At 42.9% G+C, this 17,455-nt stretch overlaps 2 protein-coding genes across 3 annotated transcripts in view; both read left to right on the forward strand.

Annotated features, from left to right (window-relative positions):
• The window catches only part of prex1 (phosphatidylinositol-3,4,5-trisphosphate-dependent Rac exchange factor 1), a 98,437-nt gene extending 90,492 nt beyond the window's left edge, over positions 1-7,945 (forward strand). For both annotated transcript variants that reach the window (XM_061672172.1, XM_061672162.1), the window contains 8 exons: positions 1,018-1,120; positions 2,042-2,185; positions 3,495-3,609; positions 4,079-4,145; positions 5,274-5,449; positions 5,559-5,661; positions 6,010-6,077; positions 6,158-7,945. In XM_061672172.1, the coding sequence (XP_061528156.1) occupies positions 1,018-1,120; positions 2,042-2,185; positions 3,495-3,609; positions 4,079-4,145; positions 5,274-5,449; positions 5,559-5,661; positions 6,010-6,077; positions 6,158-6,200 (819 nt within the window). In that variant the 3' untranslated portion in view covers positions 6,201-7,945. The remainder of the gene's footprint in view (positions 1-1,017; positions 1,121-2,041; positions 2,186-3,494; positions 3,610-4,078; positions 4,146-5,273; positions 5,450-5,558; positions 5,662-6,009; positions 6,078-6,157) is intronic.
• A 1,800-nt stretch (positions 7,946-9,745) lies between these two features.
• LOC133400027 (potassium voltage-gated channel subfamily KQT member 2-like) overlaps positions 9,746-17,455 on the forward strand; it is a 28,409-nt gene continuing 20,699 nt past the window's right edge. Inside the window, exon 1 of the mRNA XM_061672183.1 lies at positions 9,746-10,089. Coding sequence (XP_061528167.1) covers positions 9,794-10,089 — 296 coding nt within the window. The 5' untranslated portion in view covers positions 9,746-9,793. The remainder of the gene's footprint in view (positions 10,090-17,455) is intronic.

Here is a 17,455-nt window from a genome sequence, read left to right on the forward strand (position 1 = left end):
CTTCCCGTGAAAGGCGCAAAGGCAAATTTTAGGGTTGCCCGCAGCCCTCGCACCTTGTGCTTGACATCACAGCCAGGAGATGCCATGTTGAGCATACGATTACGGTACGGTATATACGGGCAAAACAACCACAAAGCATAAGGTGTGCTTTTTGTGCCGCCTGGGATAGACTCACCACAAATCCCGCAATACCTAGAAAACGCCACGAATGGACTGTAATGCACTTTTCTGGTGATTATTAATCTGTCAGGTATCTTCAAAGGGTGAGCAGTTTTACCTTACTTTAGTGGAATTAGAGTGAAACCCCATGCCGCGAATCGTTGACCCACTCTCCAACCCCTTAAAGGGGTTCGGAATTGACAGGAAAACACTTCAAGAAGGAGACTGGTTCACCTGATTTGCTGTGGTCTGTATCAGTGCAAACAAAGAATCATGTACGCAATCATGAACCCGCGTTCCCTAAATGACTGTGTTCAGTCGAAGGAAATGATTCGACACGAACAAACCGCTTGCACGTGAGGCTCTTCCGTCGTATTAGTGACATCACACATGGGCAAACAAATGCGCACCGGCACTTGAAACGAATGGTAATTCAATTCAACTTTTTGCATTTACACGCAATAATACATGTTGCCACAGTAACAACAACGGCAAGATGTTGCAAAAGTAATATTTGTATGACTTCAGCCTGAACACAAAATCTGCGAACAAATGAGTTTATTTTGAGCAAATAATGGAGGATCAAAAAATCTACAAATTCACCAATGATGAGCCACGACGATGCGGGGGTTCTCTGTACATTAGAGTAGTCAAGTGTTACACAAAACATTGCCTGGACAGTTCCTTCATGTTTTGTCTGTCCTGCATCTTCTCAACCTGCCCTAAGGAATTAAGATAGCAGGCAGGAATTGATTTCGAGGTGCGTTTTATTCACAAAAACCTTTTGTGAATAAAGTGGATCAAAACTGTCCTGCCGGCGCATCTTCTCAACCTGCCCTCTCCTTCCCCCCCCTGCAGAAAGAGGAGCGGACCATGCTAGAAGACACCAAGGCGGCTCTGTCAGACTTGGACAAAGTCACAGTGTTCTTCAGGCAACTGGACGATGAATGCCTCATTGCAAGTAAGCTACAAAGATGTATGTTTTACACCAAGTCCCACCTCCAAGGAAATAGCAGCATAATGACCAACATATTTGTGTTTGAACATCAACACTGTGCTTGAGAAAATACATTTAAAAAACTGTACTAAAATAATCATTCCATTCAAAGGTATTGCACCTGAAAGTTGCATGGAAATGTCACCCAAATTTTTAACAACAGACATTTCTAAATGATTACATGCGAATGTATTGTCCTTACTAGCGGTACTCGTAGCACACTTTGAGAATTCGTTGGAAAGATTTGCTTTCTTTCCAACGGCATTGAACAATTGTTGTAAATCTCTTAAAAAGCGATCCCTACTTTGTTTCTGTAGACGTTACAGTTCGCTGTAGTGAACCCTCAAGCACCCTCGTAACACACTTGCTGTGTCCTTTTTATTCTGTTGATTATATTGTATCCAATTGGAGCCCAAAATGGTTGTCTTGAATTGATGGAATTTTGTGGCAAAGCGTTGAAGAATTCAAACAAAAATAATTCCGTTTTCTGTTCACAATTTGTGTATCTTAACACGATTTCAAATCACATTAGGAGGCTCACCTTCAAAATGTAATCGTCACACTGGACTATAACCATAAAATAGGCACAATAGCCAACTTACATTGATTGGTGGTGACGTAACGTGACTTGCCCACTGGTCGCCCAACTCCTGTATGTCACTGGGCAGCTCAAGTTCTTCTATAGGGGGCGAAATACTGAAAAACAGCTTCGCGATCATTTGTGTTTTTCATGTTGGCCTTGCATAAAAAAAATCCAGTGTCTAAATGGTAGCTGAATAATCGCAACATGTTTCCTGCATGTCTTGTTAACTGCTCTTCTGTCTGTCTGTCTCTGTGTGTGTGTGTGTGTGTGTGTGTGTGTGTGTGTGTTGTGTTGCGTTGCAGACTCACCCGTGCGCTACCAGGTGGAGGGCAGCCGACAGGCCCTGAAGGTGACGCTCTACCTGGATAGCTGGCACTTCAGTGAGCTGCCCGGTCGGCTACAAAACGGAGGCAACCTCAAACTCCACACCGTGCTCTTCACCAGAGGTATATGGGAGGGGGGGGGGAACGGGGGACGGTTGGCCGATCGTTTATCGGAACCCGATTGCTCTGTTGAACAACTAACTCAGGTTGTAGTTCTCTGCAAATGAGTTATCAGCTGCCAAAGTATAGTGTACATGTCTGTTCAAATAGAGGTTTTAAGCACCTGACCAGGACAAACTAACTAAAGTCACTCGCAAGCATGCTGTTCTGATTGCTTTATTAATTTGAATCAGTATTTCACAGCGGTGCGCAGGACGCGTCAATGAAAACGCCAGGTGTACGATTCTCAACTCTGCCTTCGTGCACCGTTCGGGGCTCTTACCTGCTCTCATTGCACACTTAAGCGCTTTTATGAAATTCGCCCGAAGCCATCTGCGTACCCACCTTTACGTTGCGCCTTGACTTCACAAGTGCGCTCCACTCCGCCGGTGTCAGGCCAGCCCAGGTGTGAATACTTCGCTTCATGCATCACGGAGCTGAGTGCCAAAAAGTCATTAATTTTCCACAGGCAATCGCCAGTTGGAACACGAATCCAACGAAAGAGCTCATGTGTTGTTCACATGTTCGGTTGTTAGAATTGCGCAACTTGCAGCACAGACTCACCTTTGTGAGACTTGGAGGGCGATCTACATCGCCCCCTACTGGAAAGCAAACGTTGCTGCAGCCGGTCAGGCTAAGCATCCTGTGATCTGCTATGGCTGGTGACATCCTTGCATAGCTATGAGCGTTGTACTGTCATTTCCTATACAGGTACTAGATTTGGGGTTTGAGTACGTCAGTTATCACGAAGACACAACTGCAAATTCAAATTAAACCATGGAACATAAAATAAAAATAAGATCACATTGCTTGAGATGTTTAATTACTTCAGGAATGAATTACTTGGGTGCAATTGCAGTCGTGGATAAATTGTGCATTTTGGTTTGAATTATGGCTTTATAGTAAAACAACATTTTCTTAAAATAAATAGGCAAGTGAGTGGATATCAAGTTTTTGAAATGTATTCTATTTCCATCCATGTACATATGTATTAAGCATTGCAGAATGAGTGGACTTTTCTGCTTACGAGCAAAAGTAAAGAAATAAGTCGCATAAGAAACGTGCACAACATGCAAGTATCATAGGAAAACGTGTCCTTCAGGTAAAAGTGCAAGAACTGGAGTGTGACATAAGCAAAGGCGTAATTTATATCAAAGGAAATCAAACCAACGGGATATGTGTTTACTATGGGAGGGGATTGCGATGCTCTGTCACACGCTGCCATGAGGAAATGAATCGCGTGGCTCTGACTCGTCCCCGTTGTGTTTTGCAGCCCTGGAGCGCCCGGAGGCCGTGTCCCAGCAGGACTACATCGCCGCGGAGGAGTTGCAGCAGCGCACCGATGCGGTCTCTTTGGAGAAGGTCAAGGCCTACTACCGCAAACTCAGGTACTGAGGACACGCTCCGTTCCGATACGTAACTCAATGGACTTGAGTTTCGTTGCTTCCGAGTGTCACGTGCAACTAGGTAATGTTGTATTCGGGCACATCGGCCCCACAGTTTAGTCCAGGCTTCGGCCAGCAGGGGGGATAACCATGATGAGGGGAAACTGTCAAGAAAATGCATGGATATATTTTAAACAGATCTCGCGATAGAGCCGACACAGCTTTTGTTACTTTGTGATAGCCGTTACATATAAGAAATACACGTTCAAATCATTCGAAGTGCCTCTTACGGTCTGCTAGTGTGTCTTTGCAAGCATTTTTCTCCCATCATTGAGTCAATTTCTGACTTCCCAGTTCTCTGGATTGCAGCACCGCTACATATGCATCTGTGAATACGTGCGCGCGAATATGCAGGGCTTCGCTGAAGCGTACATTTTCAAACAAAAACTACTAATATTTGATGTCACGACAGGGCCTTCTATTTGGAGAAGTCAAATCTGCCCACAGACTCAAACACCACAGCTATGAAGATTGATCAGGTAAATACTCACTTATTATCAATATACTTAGTGTATTTTTCCTTTTTATGACTTGTTTTACTCTTTTCCAATATCGCATATTATGCTATTCCTGCAACCTAAGCCCAGTTGTGCGCAATGTTTTGACTGAATCTATAAATGCAAGCACAGATACTGGGCTTCGAAGTTAGAGATCTTCGACCGAGCATTGCAAAAGTAAGACGAACTGGGGTCCTGTTGCCTTACTGGACCGCCATTAGCTTGTCAAGAACTCCCCATTAACTCCGACTAACATCAACACTTTAGCATCCTCTATCACCTCCATTTACACCTCAGCAGTGATTAGATTTTAGAGCCCCCACACTGATGACGGCACGCGTAGTTTCCAGTTATTAGATTAAAATTCTCCAGTACGTAGTGCTAGCCTGTATGTAGTATCTTGTTGTAGAGTTACAATTGAATTTAAAGTGTGAACCGTTCATCGACGAGGAGCTGTGTCTGAGGACGTTTGTCCACATACGGTGGAACCTCTGGCCAAATTAAATATTTTTGTGCGTTATAATTAACTACGGTTAACCTCTTTTTACTTACCTGTGGCAGTTAAGAACGGTAAATGTTACTCAAAACATGCAGATAAAGGCTTTGTGATGAGTGACATCCTGATTTTCTCCGAGGAGGCTGAGCAGGGTCCCTGAATAGGTTGTATTCAGCCTCCGAGGGTCCATTGTCGCCGGCGTTTTGGAATAACATTTGGATTGTCGTGGCCCGCCGTCTGTTGTGAGAGTCAGCGCTACCACGCACTCTAAACGGAGTTGGTGTGCCCCTTTTCTGTAAAAGATGAATTATTTTGTCCATTTCAGGACACTGTAGATACTGGAAAATAGAAAAAAGCTCTCAGTAAAAGGCAGCAGCGTTATTATATACCAGTGCAAACAATGAACTACAAATGAACTTATTGGGTTGTTTGTAAAGATTCTTGCATGAGATTGTGTCCACGTACCTCATTTATGCAATGCTGATTAATTCTTTCAAATCTACTGGTGACTGACAACCTCACTCGCTGTGTTCAATGACAACAACGCCTGACACTATTTCACGAGTACAGCCGTGCCTGCCTGCCGGGAGTTGACCCTCTCGTTCACCTCACAGCTACTACGACCGCTCAACACGTTGGACGACCTTTGTCGACTGATGCAGTCTTACGTCAACGTGCGCCCCGGTGCCCACGGCCACCCTTCGGGAGTCAGCCTGCTGTGCGTGTCCTCCGAGCTGTGCAATCGCCTCGGAGCCTGCCACATCACCATGTGCGCCACGGGCATGCAGAGGTCGGCCTTTGCGAACGCGGAGCAGCGACGTCATGCTCCGCCGCCGTGTGGGAACGCCCGGACTTCGCTTTTGTCAATCCTGACTTATATGTTCCCGCGTTCTTTGCAGAAGTACCCTAAGTGTGACACTGGAACAGGCGATGATCCTTGCGAGGAACCACGGCCTCATGCCACGATGCATCATGCAGACCATGGACATTATGCGCAAACAGGTAACCCTTGGAGTAGTTCTTTAAATTAACAGGTCTTTATTGGAGGCAGACTTCAATAGTAAACCCTAAATGCTATTTGTGGGGGTTAGGGCCCAAGCCATGCTACGAATAGTACAAGACTAGAGCTGTTGGTTGGTTCCCCGCAAAACATTGATCATTGATAGTGTAAAGCCTAAACTATGATGATATTCATGCGATTTGGAGGTGTGTGTATGTCGCCAAAAGACCAATTTTCGCACGATAATGAGACCGCCGTCACTCAGCAAAGCAAAAGCACGCGCACGAAGAATTCTGTATCCACTGGTTTGTTTGGAGGTTAAAGCTCATGTTTTCTCTCCCTGCCACCAGGGGGCCAGAGTTGAGCTCTCAGCTAAAAATCTCAAGGTGATGGACCAGATGCCACCTTCAGCACCAAGGTACTGCGGAAACCCGTTCCTTAATGTGCGGCTTTTGCTTCGGTGCAATTCCCTCACTCTATCTTTTGTCCTTTTAACAGACTCTTCAAGCTATGTTTGCCGCCCTCAGATGGAGAACTTTAAAAAAAAAAAAAAAAAAAAAAAAAAAAAAAACGGTAGAACTCAAGAGAGGACTTGCAAATGTGGGCGAGGCAGATATGAAACAATCAAGTGTCTCACCACTTTTCCGCCAAAAGGACACCGCTTATGGACAGAGCCTCGTTCCCTGCGGCGCTTCGCTGCCGTGGATTCCACCACTATGAATCTTAACTTGACGGACGAGCTCGGAAAGATCTGGCTTCGCCTTTCGAGACCCACGCGACCTGAAGTTCCGAGATTTATCCGGGAGAGTTTTATTGGGAAGTGGCCCCATATCCGCTCGAGCTGTGCGTCAGCACGGATCTCACAATAACTGGATTAACCAAACTAGCCGTAGCTACCATCTGAAACTCAAGAGGTTGTCCTTTTTTTGTCTCGGACTGCAACTCCAGAGGTTATTAAGATTGGTGTTCCCCAGGGCTCAGTGTTTGAACCCCAACTGAACAGTATTCATGTATGATTGCTTGCTCGGTAGAAGCAGAAAGTCATGGCAGGGGGACGGAATGTATGGAATGTAGGGGCGGATCGAACACAGTGCATGTGGTTACTGTGCAATTACTGTAGGCTTAGTGTGAGTACTGTATTGCGGCACTATATGAAGGATAGTTATTTATTGTGTCCGAAAAGGAGCATTTTTGTTGTTTGTTTTGTTTTTTTAATCCCTTACTTATACCATACCGGGTTTTAAAGAATTTACTAGCATTTACTAGCGGCTGGCATATTGAACAGTATTTAAAGGACCAATGAAACTGCCAACGCTGCTAGTTTATTGTGATCTATTTATGTGGGCTTTTGACAGGAGGTCTTGCGTTCATATTCAGGGACTATAAGGGAGGGAAATTGACCATAATCAGGACAAACATAGCAAAACGACACAATGTTTTACCCAGTCGACAGATATTTAATCATTGATACATTATTAATATATTCATACATAATGTACTACCTGAAGGGTTACCTTCTGATGCTGATGTTTATTTTCACATTTTGAATGGTCATAAGACTGTAGGTATTAATATAGACTCAGTGAGGGCACGTGACAGTGTTAGCAAACAAAATGACTGTAAGAGTTGTTAGGTGGCGCTAAACAAAAGGGATCGTCGTAACATTTCTTTGTACAAACAAATTGTAACAACGATGCACATATCTAAATGCAGACGAATAAAGACGTACGTTGAATTTGATCATTTTTATGTCTAAAATATGGTATGTCAAAGCTGTGCGTTTATTTAAAAAAAAGAAAAAAAGAGTCGACACCTTGTCCGTGACGAGTGTAACCTCACCGATCAGTGTTGTTCTGGCGATGGGAAAGGTTTGAATTGCATTTCAACAGTCTTGACATGCTGCATTCATTAGACTGATGGCTTCTTCGACACAAACTATTTATTAATTATTAAAAAGAAACCAGGACCCAAACCACGTCCGATCCGGTCTCACCGCAGGCAACATATGCAGGTCCTTAATTGCAGCGTCAGTTCATCTTCAATCTAAATTATTGGTTTAAGTATGCTAGTGACTGCAGCATGTGGAATAAACAAGCATGTCATTGATGACACGTTGTATTTAGATTATTCTAATGTTTCTTACTGTGTGTGTGTGTGTGTGTGTGTATATATGGTATTTGCAATTTTATCTTGCTTGAAAATAACTGTACAAAGGATATTTGTTTCTAAAATTGTCACTGTAAATTCAATCTTAACAAGCTAGTAAATAAAATGTTCCAAGTATGACACTTCTTGTGTGTGTGGTCTGGTCAGCGAAAAATATCTAATATCTAAATATCTAATAATATTGTACGTCGTTATTATATCTATATATATATATATATATATATATATATATATATATATATATATATATATATATGTATATATATATATATTATATCTTGCAATGAATCCATTGTTTTCCTCTAAACAAGTCAAACTTTTGTCTATAACTATGATTAGTTTTATTTTCCAAGACAGATTCTTGCATAAGTGATGTATTGTGAGACTATTGTTAATTGGTCAAATGTTGTGATAATATTGTAAATTGCGCTTGATTGCTTTTGTTGTTGTTGTTGTTGTTTTGTAATACATTACTGGCCTAGGTTGTCTATGGGGTAAGTATTTGATACATTTATAAAAAATAAAAAAATAAAATCATTTTGGCAACAACTCAGTATTTTGCTGAGTCGGGACAACAATAGCCAAGCATATCGTCCTATATCGTTATAGTTGATTTCCATCGTATCTCAGCATCTTCATTCCCTGGAGGATTCTCTTTGATCGAGGTCTATGGTCTTGAAATGTGCTTCTAAATACATTTGACTTGAAGTCGTGAATTAGCATTAAAATCGCTCGCTAATTGTCTCTGGTCAGATCGTTGACAGTGCGAAGACTCGATGCGCTCCAGCTCAATCGAAAAATTGTCAAGCTGCATTCCGCTGCCGGGTGTGCCTGTGCAAATGTGGCTTTGTGTTACCATGGTGACAAGGGCTAAACATTCATCCTGAAGGATGTTCGGCTTCATCTCCGATGAGATCGTACAGGTTATCTATTCGGCAACACGATGCCTTTGTGATTGGCACGTCTTCCTCACAGCTTTGAGGACTGGGATTTGAATGTTGGATCTGCATGTTCTCCCCGCGCTTGCCTGCCTTTTCTCCGTGTACTCCGGCTTCATTCGGTCCACCGGTGAGCTGGAGCCTGTCCCGGCTGACGTTTGGGCGTGAGGCAGAGTCCACGCCGGACTGGTCACCTGCCAATCGCAGGGCGCGTAGAGGAAAAACGAGCATTCACACCAGGCGTGTGCACAGATGGACCCCAAGTGGTGCTCAAGTACCTGGCAAATGTCGTCCTTTCGATGATGTATATTCCATTTAGCGTCGTCATATTGCTCTTTTTGCATGACCTTTTCAGCGACGTTACTACGGCACTAGCGTTTTTGTCTTCGTTCGATGGAGGCTGAAACTGTGGATGGTTGCCTAATAAATATTTGAGGGGCAGCTTTGCAATTTGCATTGCTAACAACATGGCACCCACTTCATGGAATGAATTGGAAGTTTAATGTGAAGTCTCAACTTTTTCAATGCAACTGCACCTCTCTCTCTCTCTCTCTCTCTCTCTCTCACTCACGTCAACGTGGGATGTTAAAGGGGTGTGTTGCAGTCCTCAAGTCATTTTTTTATTTTGTATTTTATTTTTTGCATTTGAGCTCTCGCACTGTTATTTGTTGTTGCAAATTCGAATTAAAGTGATAGAAAGAAAGAAAAAAGGACGCATTCATTCCCCTAAAAGGCAACATTGATCACCCGGGCAGCAGCTAATTGATGAGCTGGCAAACTAACACAAATTCGGTGCGCTTTATCCTGGCCGTTGTCTGCCAACAGCCGGAAGTAGATGGCGACGAGGTGAAAGTCAAACCGCAGATCGGAGACTGTGGACGCAGGATATTCCGTTTGGACCGCATCGGCCGCAGCGCGCGCACGCGCGCACCCGCCCGCCCGCCCGCCCGCCCACCCGCTCCTCACTCAGCCACGGCGATGCATTCCGACGCCACGGACCGCTCCTCGCTCCAGTCGCCGCGGTCTTAGGATGGTGCAGAAATCCCTCAACGGCGGCGTTTACCCAAGTCAAGCCGCCGAGAGGAAGCACAAAGTGGGCTTCGTGGGTCTGGAGCCCGGCGGTCCCGAATCGAGCCGGGACGGAGCGCTGCTCATCGCGGGCGCCGAGAGCGGCAGCAAGCGGGGCGGCGGCATCCTGTGCAGACCCAGGGCCAGCATCTCCGCCAGACCCCCCAAGAAGAACGCCAGTTACCGCAAATTGCAGAATTTCCTCTACAATGCGCTGGAAAGACCGCGGGGATGGGCGTTCATCTACCACGCGTATGTGTGAGTGGTGCTTCTTCTTCTTCTTCTTCTTCTTGGCCTTTCACTTTGGGAGGAGGGGCAGACTTTTCTTTCGGTCTCATTCGATGCAATATGAGGAGGGGTTCTTACAGGATGATGGCGACGTTTTGTCCACAACAAGTCGATTTGCTGTTGATGTTGCATCTGCCAAGTTGCCATCACTTCAGCTATTTTGATGGTCATTGTTGCTGCCACCTTTTTTTCGTGTCCACATTATTATTATTATTATTGTTATTATTATTATTTTCACCAGTGGTAGGATTTCAGTAGATTTTTTTCAGGTATCTACAGTCCCCTCCAAATGCATGGGAACGGCAAGGTCAATTCCTTTTGGCTTTGTTGTATTATGAAGACATTTAGGTTTCGGATCAAAAGATCAATATGAGACAAAACTTCAGTATTCATGGTATTTACATGTAGGTGTGTTAAACAACTCACCCTTTGTTTGAAGCCACCCACTTTTCGACTGAGCAAAAGTATCGGAACAGACATTAGGGAAATGAACTTAAACTTAAAGTTACATTTAATATTCATAACCCTTACTTGCGATAACTGCATCAACCCACTGACTTCTTCGTTTGAAATGCTTTTCCAGGCCTTTACTGAGGCCTCTACCGCTACTTCAAGAGGTAAAATGCATGCCCTATTGGGTTAAGGTCTGGTGATTGGCTTGGCCAGTCTCAGACCTTCCACCCCCCCACGATGGAGTCATTTGTTGTGCTATTCTGTAAATTGCCAGACAAAATGGTTTTGTGGACCTCAGAATTCATTCCGCTGCTACCATCGTGAGTGACATCATCAATCAAGACCAGTGAGCCCGTTCCAGTAGCAACCATGCAAGCCCAAGCCATGACATGACCTCCACCATGAGCGTGTGTGTTTTGGACCATAAGTAGATCATTTCTTTCTCCATACCTTGGCCTTTCCATCACTTTGGTAGAGGTTAATCTTGGTCTCATCAGTCCAGATGTTGCGGCTCATCTCCGTACGTCTTTGCAAAATCCAACATGGCGTTCCGATTCTTTTTGCTGATGAGTGGTTTGCATCTTGTGGTATGGCCTGTGTATTTCCTCTCTTGAAGTCTTCATCGAACAGTGGATTGTGATACCTTCACCCCTGCCCTGTGGCCGTTGGCAGTGATCTCACTGACTGTTGTTGTTGGCTCTGCGCAATGGCTCTGATCGATTTTCCCTCTTCTCTCAGCTTCAAAATGGTTTGGTTTTCTCCCATAGACAGCTCCCTGGTCTTCACGTTTACTTAACAGCAAATGCAGTTTTCGCGGGTGAAACCCAAAGCTAAAAACAAGCACTAGCTAATGTTTAAGCAATCAATCTAAAAATCAACACCTGAGCAACTAGAAACACATGTGCCAATACGTTTGCTCCCTTGAAAAGTGGGTGGGTTCAAACAAAGGTTGCTCCTGAGTTGTTGAACACATCTAGATGTAAATATCATGAAATAAAAGCTGGAATTCTGAACTTTTGTCTCATATTGATCTTTTGATCTGAAACCCAAATGTCTTCAGTATACAACAAAAACAAATCTTGCAAAAAACAAATCTCTCAAATCTTGGATCCTTGCCTTTCCAATACTTTCAGAGGGGACTGTATACTTGAATATTTATTTTTCTGATGACATTTTAGTTTTACTCCCTACTTGAAAAATGCTTTCTATACTTTCTATACTACTTCCATTGTCAAATAGGTGTTGTTTCGTGGCAGCCTAAAAACCACCAGCTTCTGGCGTTCAAAAATTCCCACTTAGAATCTGAAAAACAAAACAAACATAAAGTACAGTTAAGCTACATTTTGTTCACTTGCTATCGTTAGCTAATTTTGCATTTTTTGTTCCGTTAACAATGTTAGCAAAGCTATGGGAATTTTGTTTTTGATAGATTATTGTTATTGTATAAGTTGACAGTGGAAAAAAAGACTGTTTAACTTTTTACCTTTGTACTTAAGTACTGTATTTTTTTCTTTTTTTTTTTCCACTTAAGAAGTTGAATCAGGTCTTCTACTTTTACCAGAGTCTTTTTTTTTTTTTTTTTTTATTTTTTTTAACACAAGTACGTACAGTACATCTTTGTCGTAAGTAGCGTGTGAGTACTTTCGCCACCTCTGTTTTTGATGCGTGATAACAGGCTCCTGTGCATTTGGATCATTTCATGGAGGCATAGCTTGTCCTCTCGCATTTGTTTGACGTCAGGTTTCAGCACTGCGGCGTGGACAGCAGCTTGAGCACAAAGCCAGACCGCACTTGAAACTATTGCTCAATTCATTCTGAGTCGCTCCGGCTAACTATCAATCTCTGGTGTGTGCACCGTGGCATCTCATGTGCACCTTGAGTTTCCCAAAAAATATCAACGCTGTACGACGACAACCTCGTGCATGCGCTTTATGACCAGTTGGAACAAAATGTATTCGTCCATATTCTGCTAATGTGCTACGGCGCTCTCGTTGGGAAACTGTGATGTTTGCGTTGGTATTAAATGTGTGGCGCTAAAGAATAAAACTTGCAACTCCCACAATGCTTTTTGACAGTTGTCCGACACTCCGTGGTTGGTCGATAACGGAAACGAGCATTTAGCTGCTGAAGGGATGTTGAGGCTCGTGATTTTTAGGTTTTCTTTGAACAGTGGAACCTCAGTTCACAAATTAAATTAATTCCGTGATTCGTCTCTTGAACCAAAAAGTGTGCGAACAAAAGTAATCTTTCCTGGTGAAATGAATGGAAATGCAATTCATCTCTTCTAGATGCAGAATGAAATTGTGTTTATCTTGGGGTTTTTTTTTTTGGGTTGGTGTGTAGCAGTGGTGGAAACAAGTCTTTGCTTTGCAAGTCTCAAGTCCTGAGTCATTTGTGGATTTGAAAAGCGTGTAAATGGCACATTTATTTATTTATCTCTACCCATATAGTACTGCGTAGTTAAAAAAATAATACAGTTCAATATTTGAAAAAACACAACCCAAAGAAACAGCCTTTCTTCTGAAGAAATACCTCAGTGAGCTCTACTTTCATCACTAGCACAAATGCAGCGCTGGGCTTGGTTCGTTGTGATTCGAATGCGAAAATTCTGATTTGCCGCTCGCTTTTTCGGCGGACTCCAATCCCAGTTCGACTCACCGCCGAGTCATGAACAACCCAAACGAACACAACCGCCTGTTCTCACGTTTGGCTAGTATTTCCTTCTTTTTTCAACATTAATACATTTAGGCTTCCTTATCACACAATCGCGAGAAGTCCAGTGTGCAACTCGTCTCTTGACCAAAGTCAGATGGGACAAGTAATAATATAATAATCGGGAAATGTTGACATACTTTGTAAAGTTCACCTTCTGGCTGTGAGTCGGTTATTGTGATAGTGAAAATGCAATCTTGGCTAGTTGGCAGTCAAAATGCCCCAAGTACTGAAACATTTACAGTGCATGGCAAATTGACCTCCTTGGAAGGAGTCTTAAGACTATGCTTTAATGGGAAAACCCAGACACACACACACACACACACACACACACACACACACACAAACTGAGTGGCGTCTTGAAATAGTACCTGAATATCATAACAGCCAACTAAAGCTCCATCCTCAGCAGTTTGGGGAATCGCAGTCCTCAGACGGCCTCGCTTGTGCTGTGGGTGATTCGAATGCAGGGAGTAATGCAGGAAAATACAAGATTTGGAACCAGTCTGCACCAGAAATCCAAAACCATTTCAGTGAAGCCTTTTAAACCATCGTTGTCACTTGTCAAAGGTATAAGTTAGAGTGTTGTACTGTTTTTACGTGCCCCCTTTACCAGTTGTCAACTTCTTCAATAAGGATAAGAAGGTTGAGGATCCATTTTAGAACCTTTTTGGGTATTTCTTCTGCTGTCTGAGAATGAGACCGACGTCCTAATTCCCATCCAGCCATTCGTTGTCTTGTCCTCATTAGGATCGCGAGCGCTGGAGCCAATCCCAGCGGGTTACACCTTGGACTGCTTCAAGACACATTTACACCCACCTTCCCAATTAAGGGCACTTCAGAGTCTTCTTCCGGCTAACATGCATGTTTTTGGAAAACGGGGCACCTGGAGAAAAACCGCGCAAGCACTTGGCAGAACATAGCAAACCCCACGCAGAGATTTTCGAATGTGAATTCCCATCCAGTTAGATGATATGATTGCCATGAACATGTATTGCACACATAACTGAGGATCAACTATTTGAACTCTCATCAGAGAAGAAGCTGATTGTCAGCTAATGTTAACCCCAGCATCGTACGCCATCTTGGCCTCCCACGCTTACCCGTTTGCGTAATGGCAGCACATACGCAGCTCCTGACGATGAGGCCAGATCATGTCTGGGCCTCACTGAGTTCTCCTTACAAAGCAGAACGGCCTCCTCAGCAACGAGGATGGAAAAGGTCGGTCTTTTGTGTCCTCAAGGAAAGACAGGAGCACCAAAGACAAGCGCACTGAGGACATGGTCTGTTTATTTATTTTTTTTATTTTCTGAGCAAGGCAGCTGAAAACTAATGCGGAGGACGGAGGCAAACAGATGCTCCCTACAAACTTGGTCCTGATGCAGCTTTGCCTTCATTAACCTCTTTGAATTATTATTTTTGCAATATTATGTGTTATTTTATGACAGATGTTCAACTTAACAGAGAGGCATTTATTATTATTTATTGGCGTGTATTAGGGCAGGGGCCTTTAATTTGTACAAAAACCATATTGCATGCAATTCATGGCAAGTTGCTTCTCAGAACATTAACCTGGACGCGCATTGCGGAGCGATCCCGTCAGAGGTCGCTGGAAAACTAATGACGACGTCATCGAATAATGTAAGATCTTTTTTTTTTTTTTTTTTTTTTTTTTTTTACTACTGCACAGGTAATTTGTTTACAAGGAGGGGAAAAAAAGTCCCCACACTTTAATTCGACTGGAAACAAATGTTTGTGCTTTGGTGCTGCTGTTTTGGTTAGCAACTGAGCTCAAATGGGCTCAGCCGTTAACTATTTAATGTCCGCGTGTGGACAATAGTACCTATGGACAGATGTAATTACAGTTACTATCAAATTTGTTTTTTGCACCTGAGACAGAGTCTTTGATTTTAAGTATCTGCTGATACAGTTCTCCAATCCTAAACATAAAACTACCAAAGCTCAACTTTTAACATTCTAAAGAACAGCAAAAACTACATTAATAACAAGATAATTACATTAAAATATAGAAATAAAAACAATATTTAGCCTAACCCTGAGCAAATAGAAATAATTTTGATAATCCTATTGGACCCAAAACTGGAAAATTTCAGTCTGCGTCGGGGGGGGGGGTAGACTGCATCTGCTGCTCCTGCTGTGTGCGCATTGGCCTGTAGGGGCAATGCATGCATGGAGCTACATGTTCGGGAAAAAAACAAAGTACAAGAAGAATGTCGCGATAAAACAATTGAACTCGTTTTCACAGATTAGGAAGAATATATGCCTGTGAGTATTGTTATATGACTCGTTTATATGTGTTACTAGGGAGTTTGCGTACAAATAGTCGATATTTGATGGGAAATCCCACCCGTGATCTAATGCTAATTCTAGCAAGCCCGTCAATGGGGATTTCCTTTGACTGTTAGCATTAAACTGGCGATTTCGAAAACAATAATGTGAGTCTTGCATTCAAATATACAATGTGTGTCATTCTTATTGTTACGCGTTTAGTTTAACGGTAAATTTCACCTGGGGGGCCGTTAAACAGTTTAAAGCACGCTGAGGGAGGGCAAAGATAGTGTTTCTGTGTGATTGTCTCACACGCACACACAAAACACAGAATCTGTGTGTCACTTTCAGTCACTTATATTCTACCAGTACTAAAAATACCCCGAAAAGTTACTTTTTTTTCATATAAAACGAAGCTATTACTGTTCCATTTGGCAAGATATTTGTACCTTTGTATTATTTTGTCACTTTGTGTCATTTCAAATGTGAGAAAATGAATAAAACCGATATTTTTCACCTGATCTCGATTAGCTGAAAATCACGTGATGGACCCCGATTTTCGATCACGTGATCCAATCGGACATCCGTAAGCGTTACCCCGCTACTAATTTGGGCATGTAGTCTATTTTAGTGGAAAACGCTATATATGATAAAATACATTAGGAAAGATGATGATCTAGTGCCCCTAATTTACGATTGAAACATTAGAAAATGTGTAGTACATTAACAGTAAACTGGTTGACACGTGGCTATGGAATAGTACCACCTAGAAAAAAACAGAACATGCATGGGAAAAAAAAATCAACACACTGTTCTGAACGCTTGTCAATGGAAAGGCCCAAAAATCCGCACGACACCAAAGAGTACTGCGTAGTGGAAGTGTGGCTTTGTCGTGACATTGTTCTTAGCAGAAATCAAACTGGAGAAAAAATTGGAAGTGAAAAATCGACTGTTAACTATTTTACATCAGCAGTTTGGTCGATAGCAAATGAGCAATTTGTTCTCTCTTTCTGTGTTGTCCTTCTTGTCTTGATGGGACAAGTGATTTTCATGAAAACCTTCTTAATTTCCTGCTGACGGCTGCCAGCTTCAGTTGGGCCTTACAAACCCGCCAACTAGCCTCACTTCCCCGATTTGCTCTGCTCGAGTTTGTCGCAGTCTATATTTAGCTTTGACGAGCATGTCTGGGGAGGCAATGTAGCGCTGAGTGCTTCATCTGCTGCTCAGCAAGAAATACGCACTTTTCTGCTTCCACCAACAGACACTCGACTTGATTAATCAATAGTCACCATTCTACTTTCTATGTTACTTTGAATCGCTGCATTCCCCCCAAAAATGGAAAGTTGGAAATAACCAACCGCCGATAAGAAAACGTGCAATGGAATGTCGGGCTGAAAAAAAAACAAAAAAAAAAAAATGACGTCGACTTCAAAAATAGGTCGACGCGGAAGTTCTGCCTCGAAGCTCGCCCGGGATCCCCCCCCCCCCACAAAAAAGAAAAAAACAAATCTGCCCAGAACCATGTTTGCGCCCCCGGAACCAATGTTTCGCACGGATACTTATTGCAGACGGACGCAGTGTTGGGCCACCGATAAACTGTCAAAAACGACAGAGGAGTGTCTGTAAATGATCACAAATACACTATTAGATGTCTAATGTACATATAACATGATTTATGAGCGAGCTGAATGGTAGTTAGTGTTTTTTTTTTTTAAACCTAAAATGGTAATTGATAGCAATGCTAATCGCTAATGCTAATCGCGAATGCTAACATTTAGCAAATGCACATTTTGATCCCATACAATCAGTGCCAACATATGCAGTTTAAGGATAGAAGTCCAGCCCTCATAAATGAGAATAAAATGCATGTAAAAAAACAAAA

The sequence above is a fragment of the Phycodurus eques genome, chromosome 1 (genome assembly GCF_024500275.1).
Source record: "Phycodurus eques isolate BA_2022a chromosome 1, UOR_Pequ_1.1, whole genome shotgun sequence".
NCBI classification, from domain to species: Eukaryota; Metazoa; Chordata; class Actinopteri; order Syngnathiformes; family Syngnathidae; genus Phycodurus; species Phycodurus eques.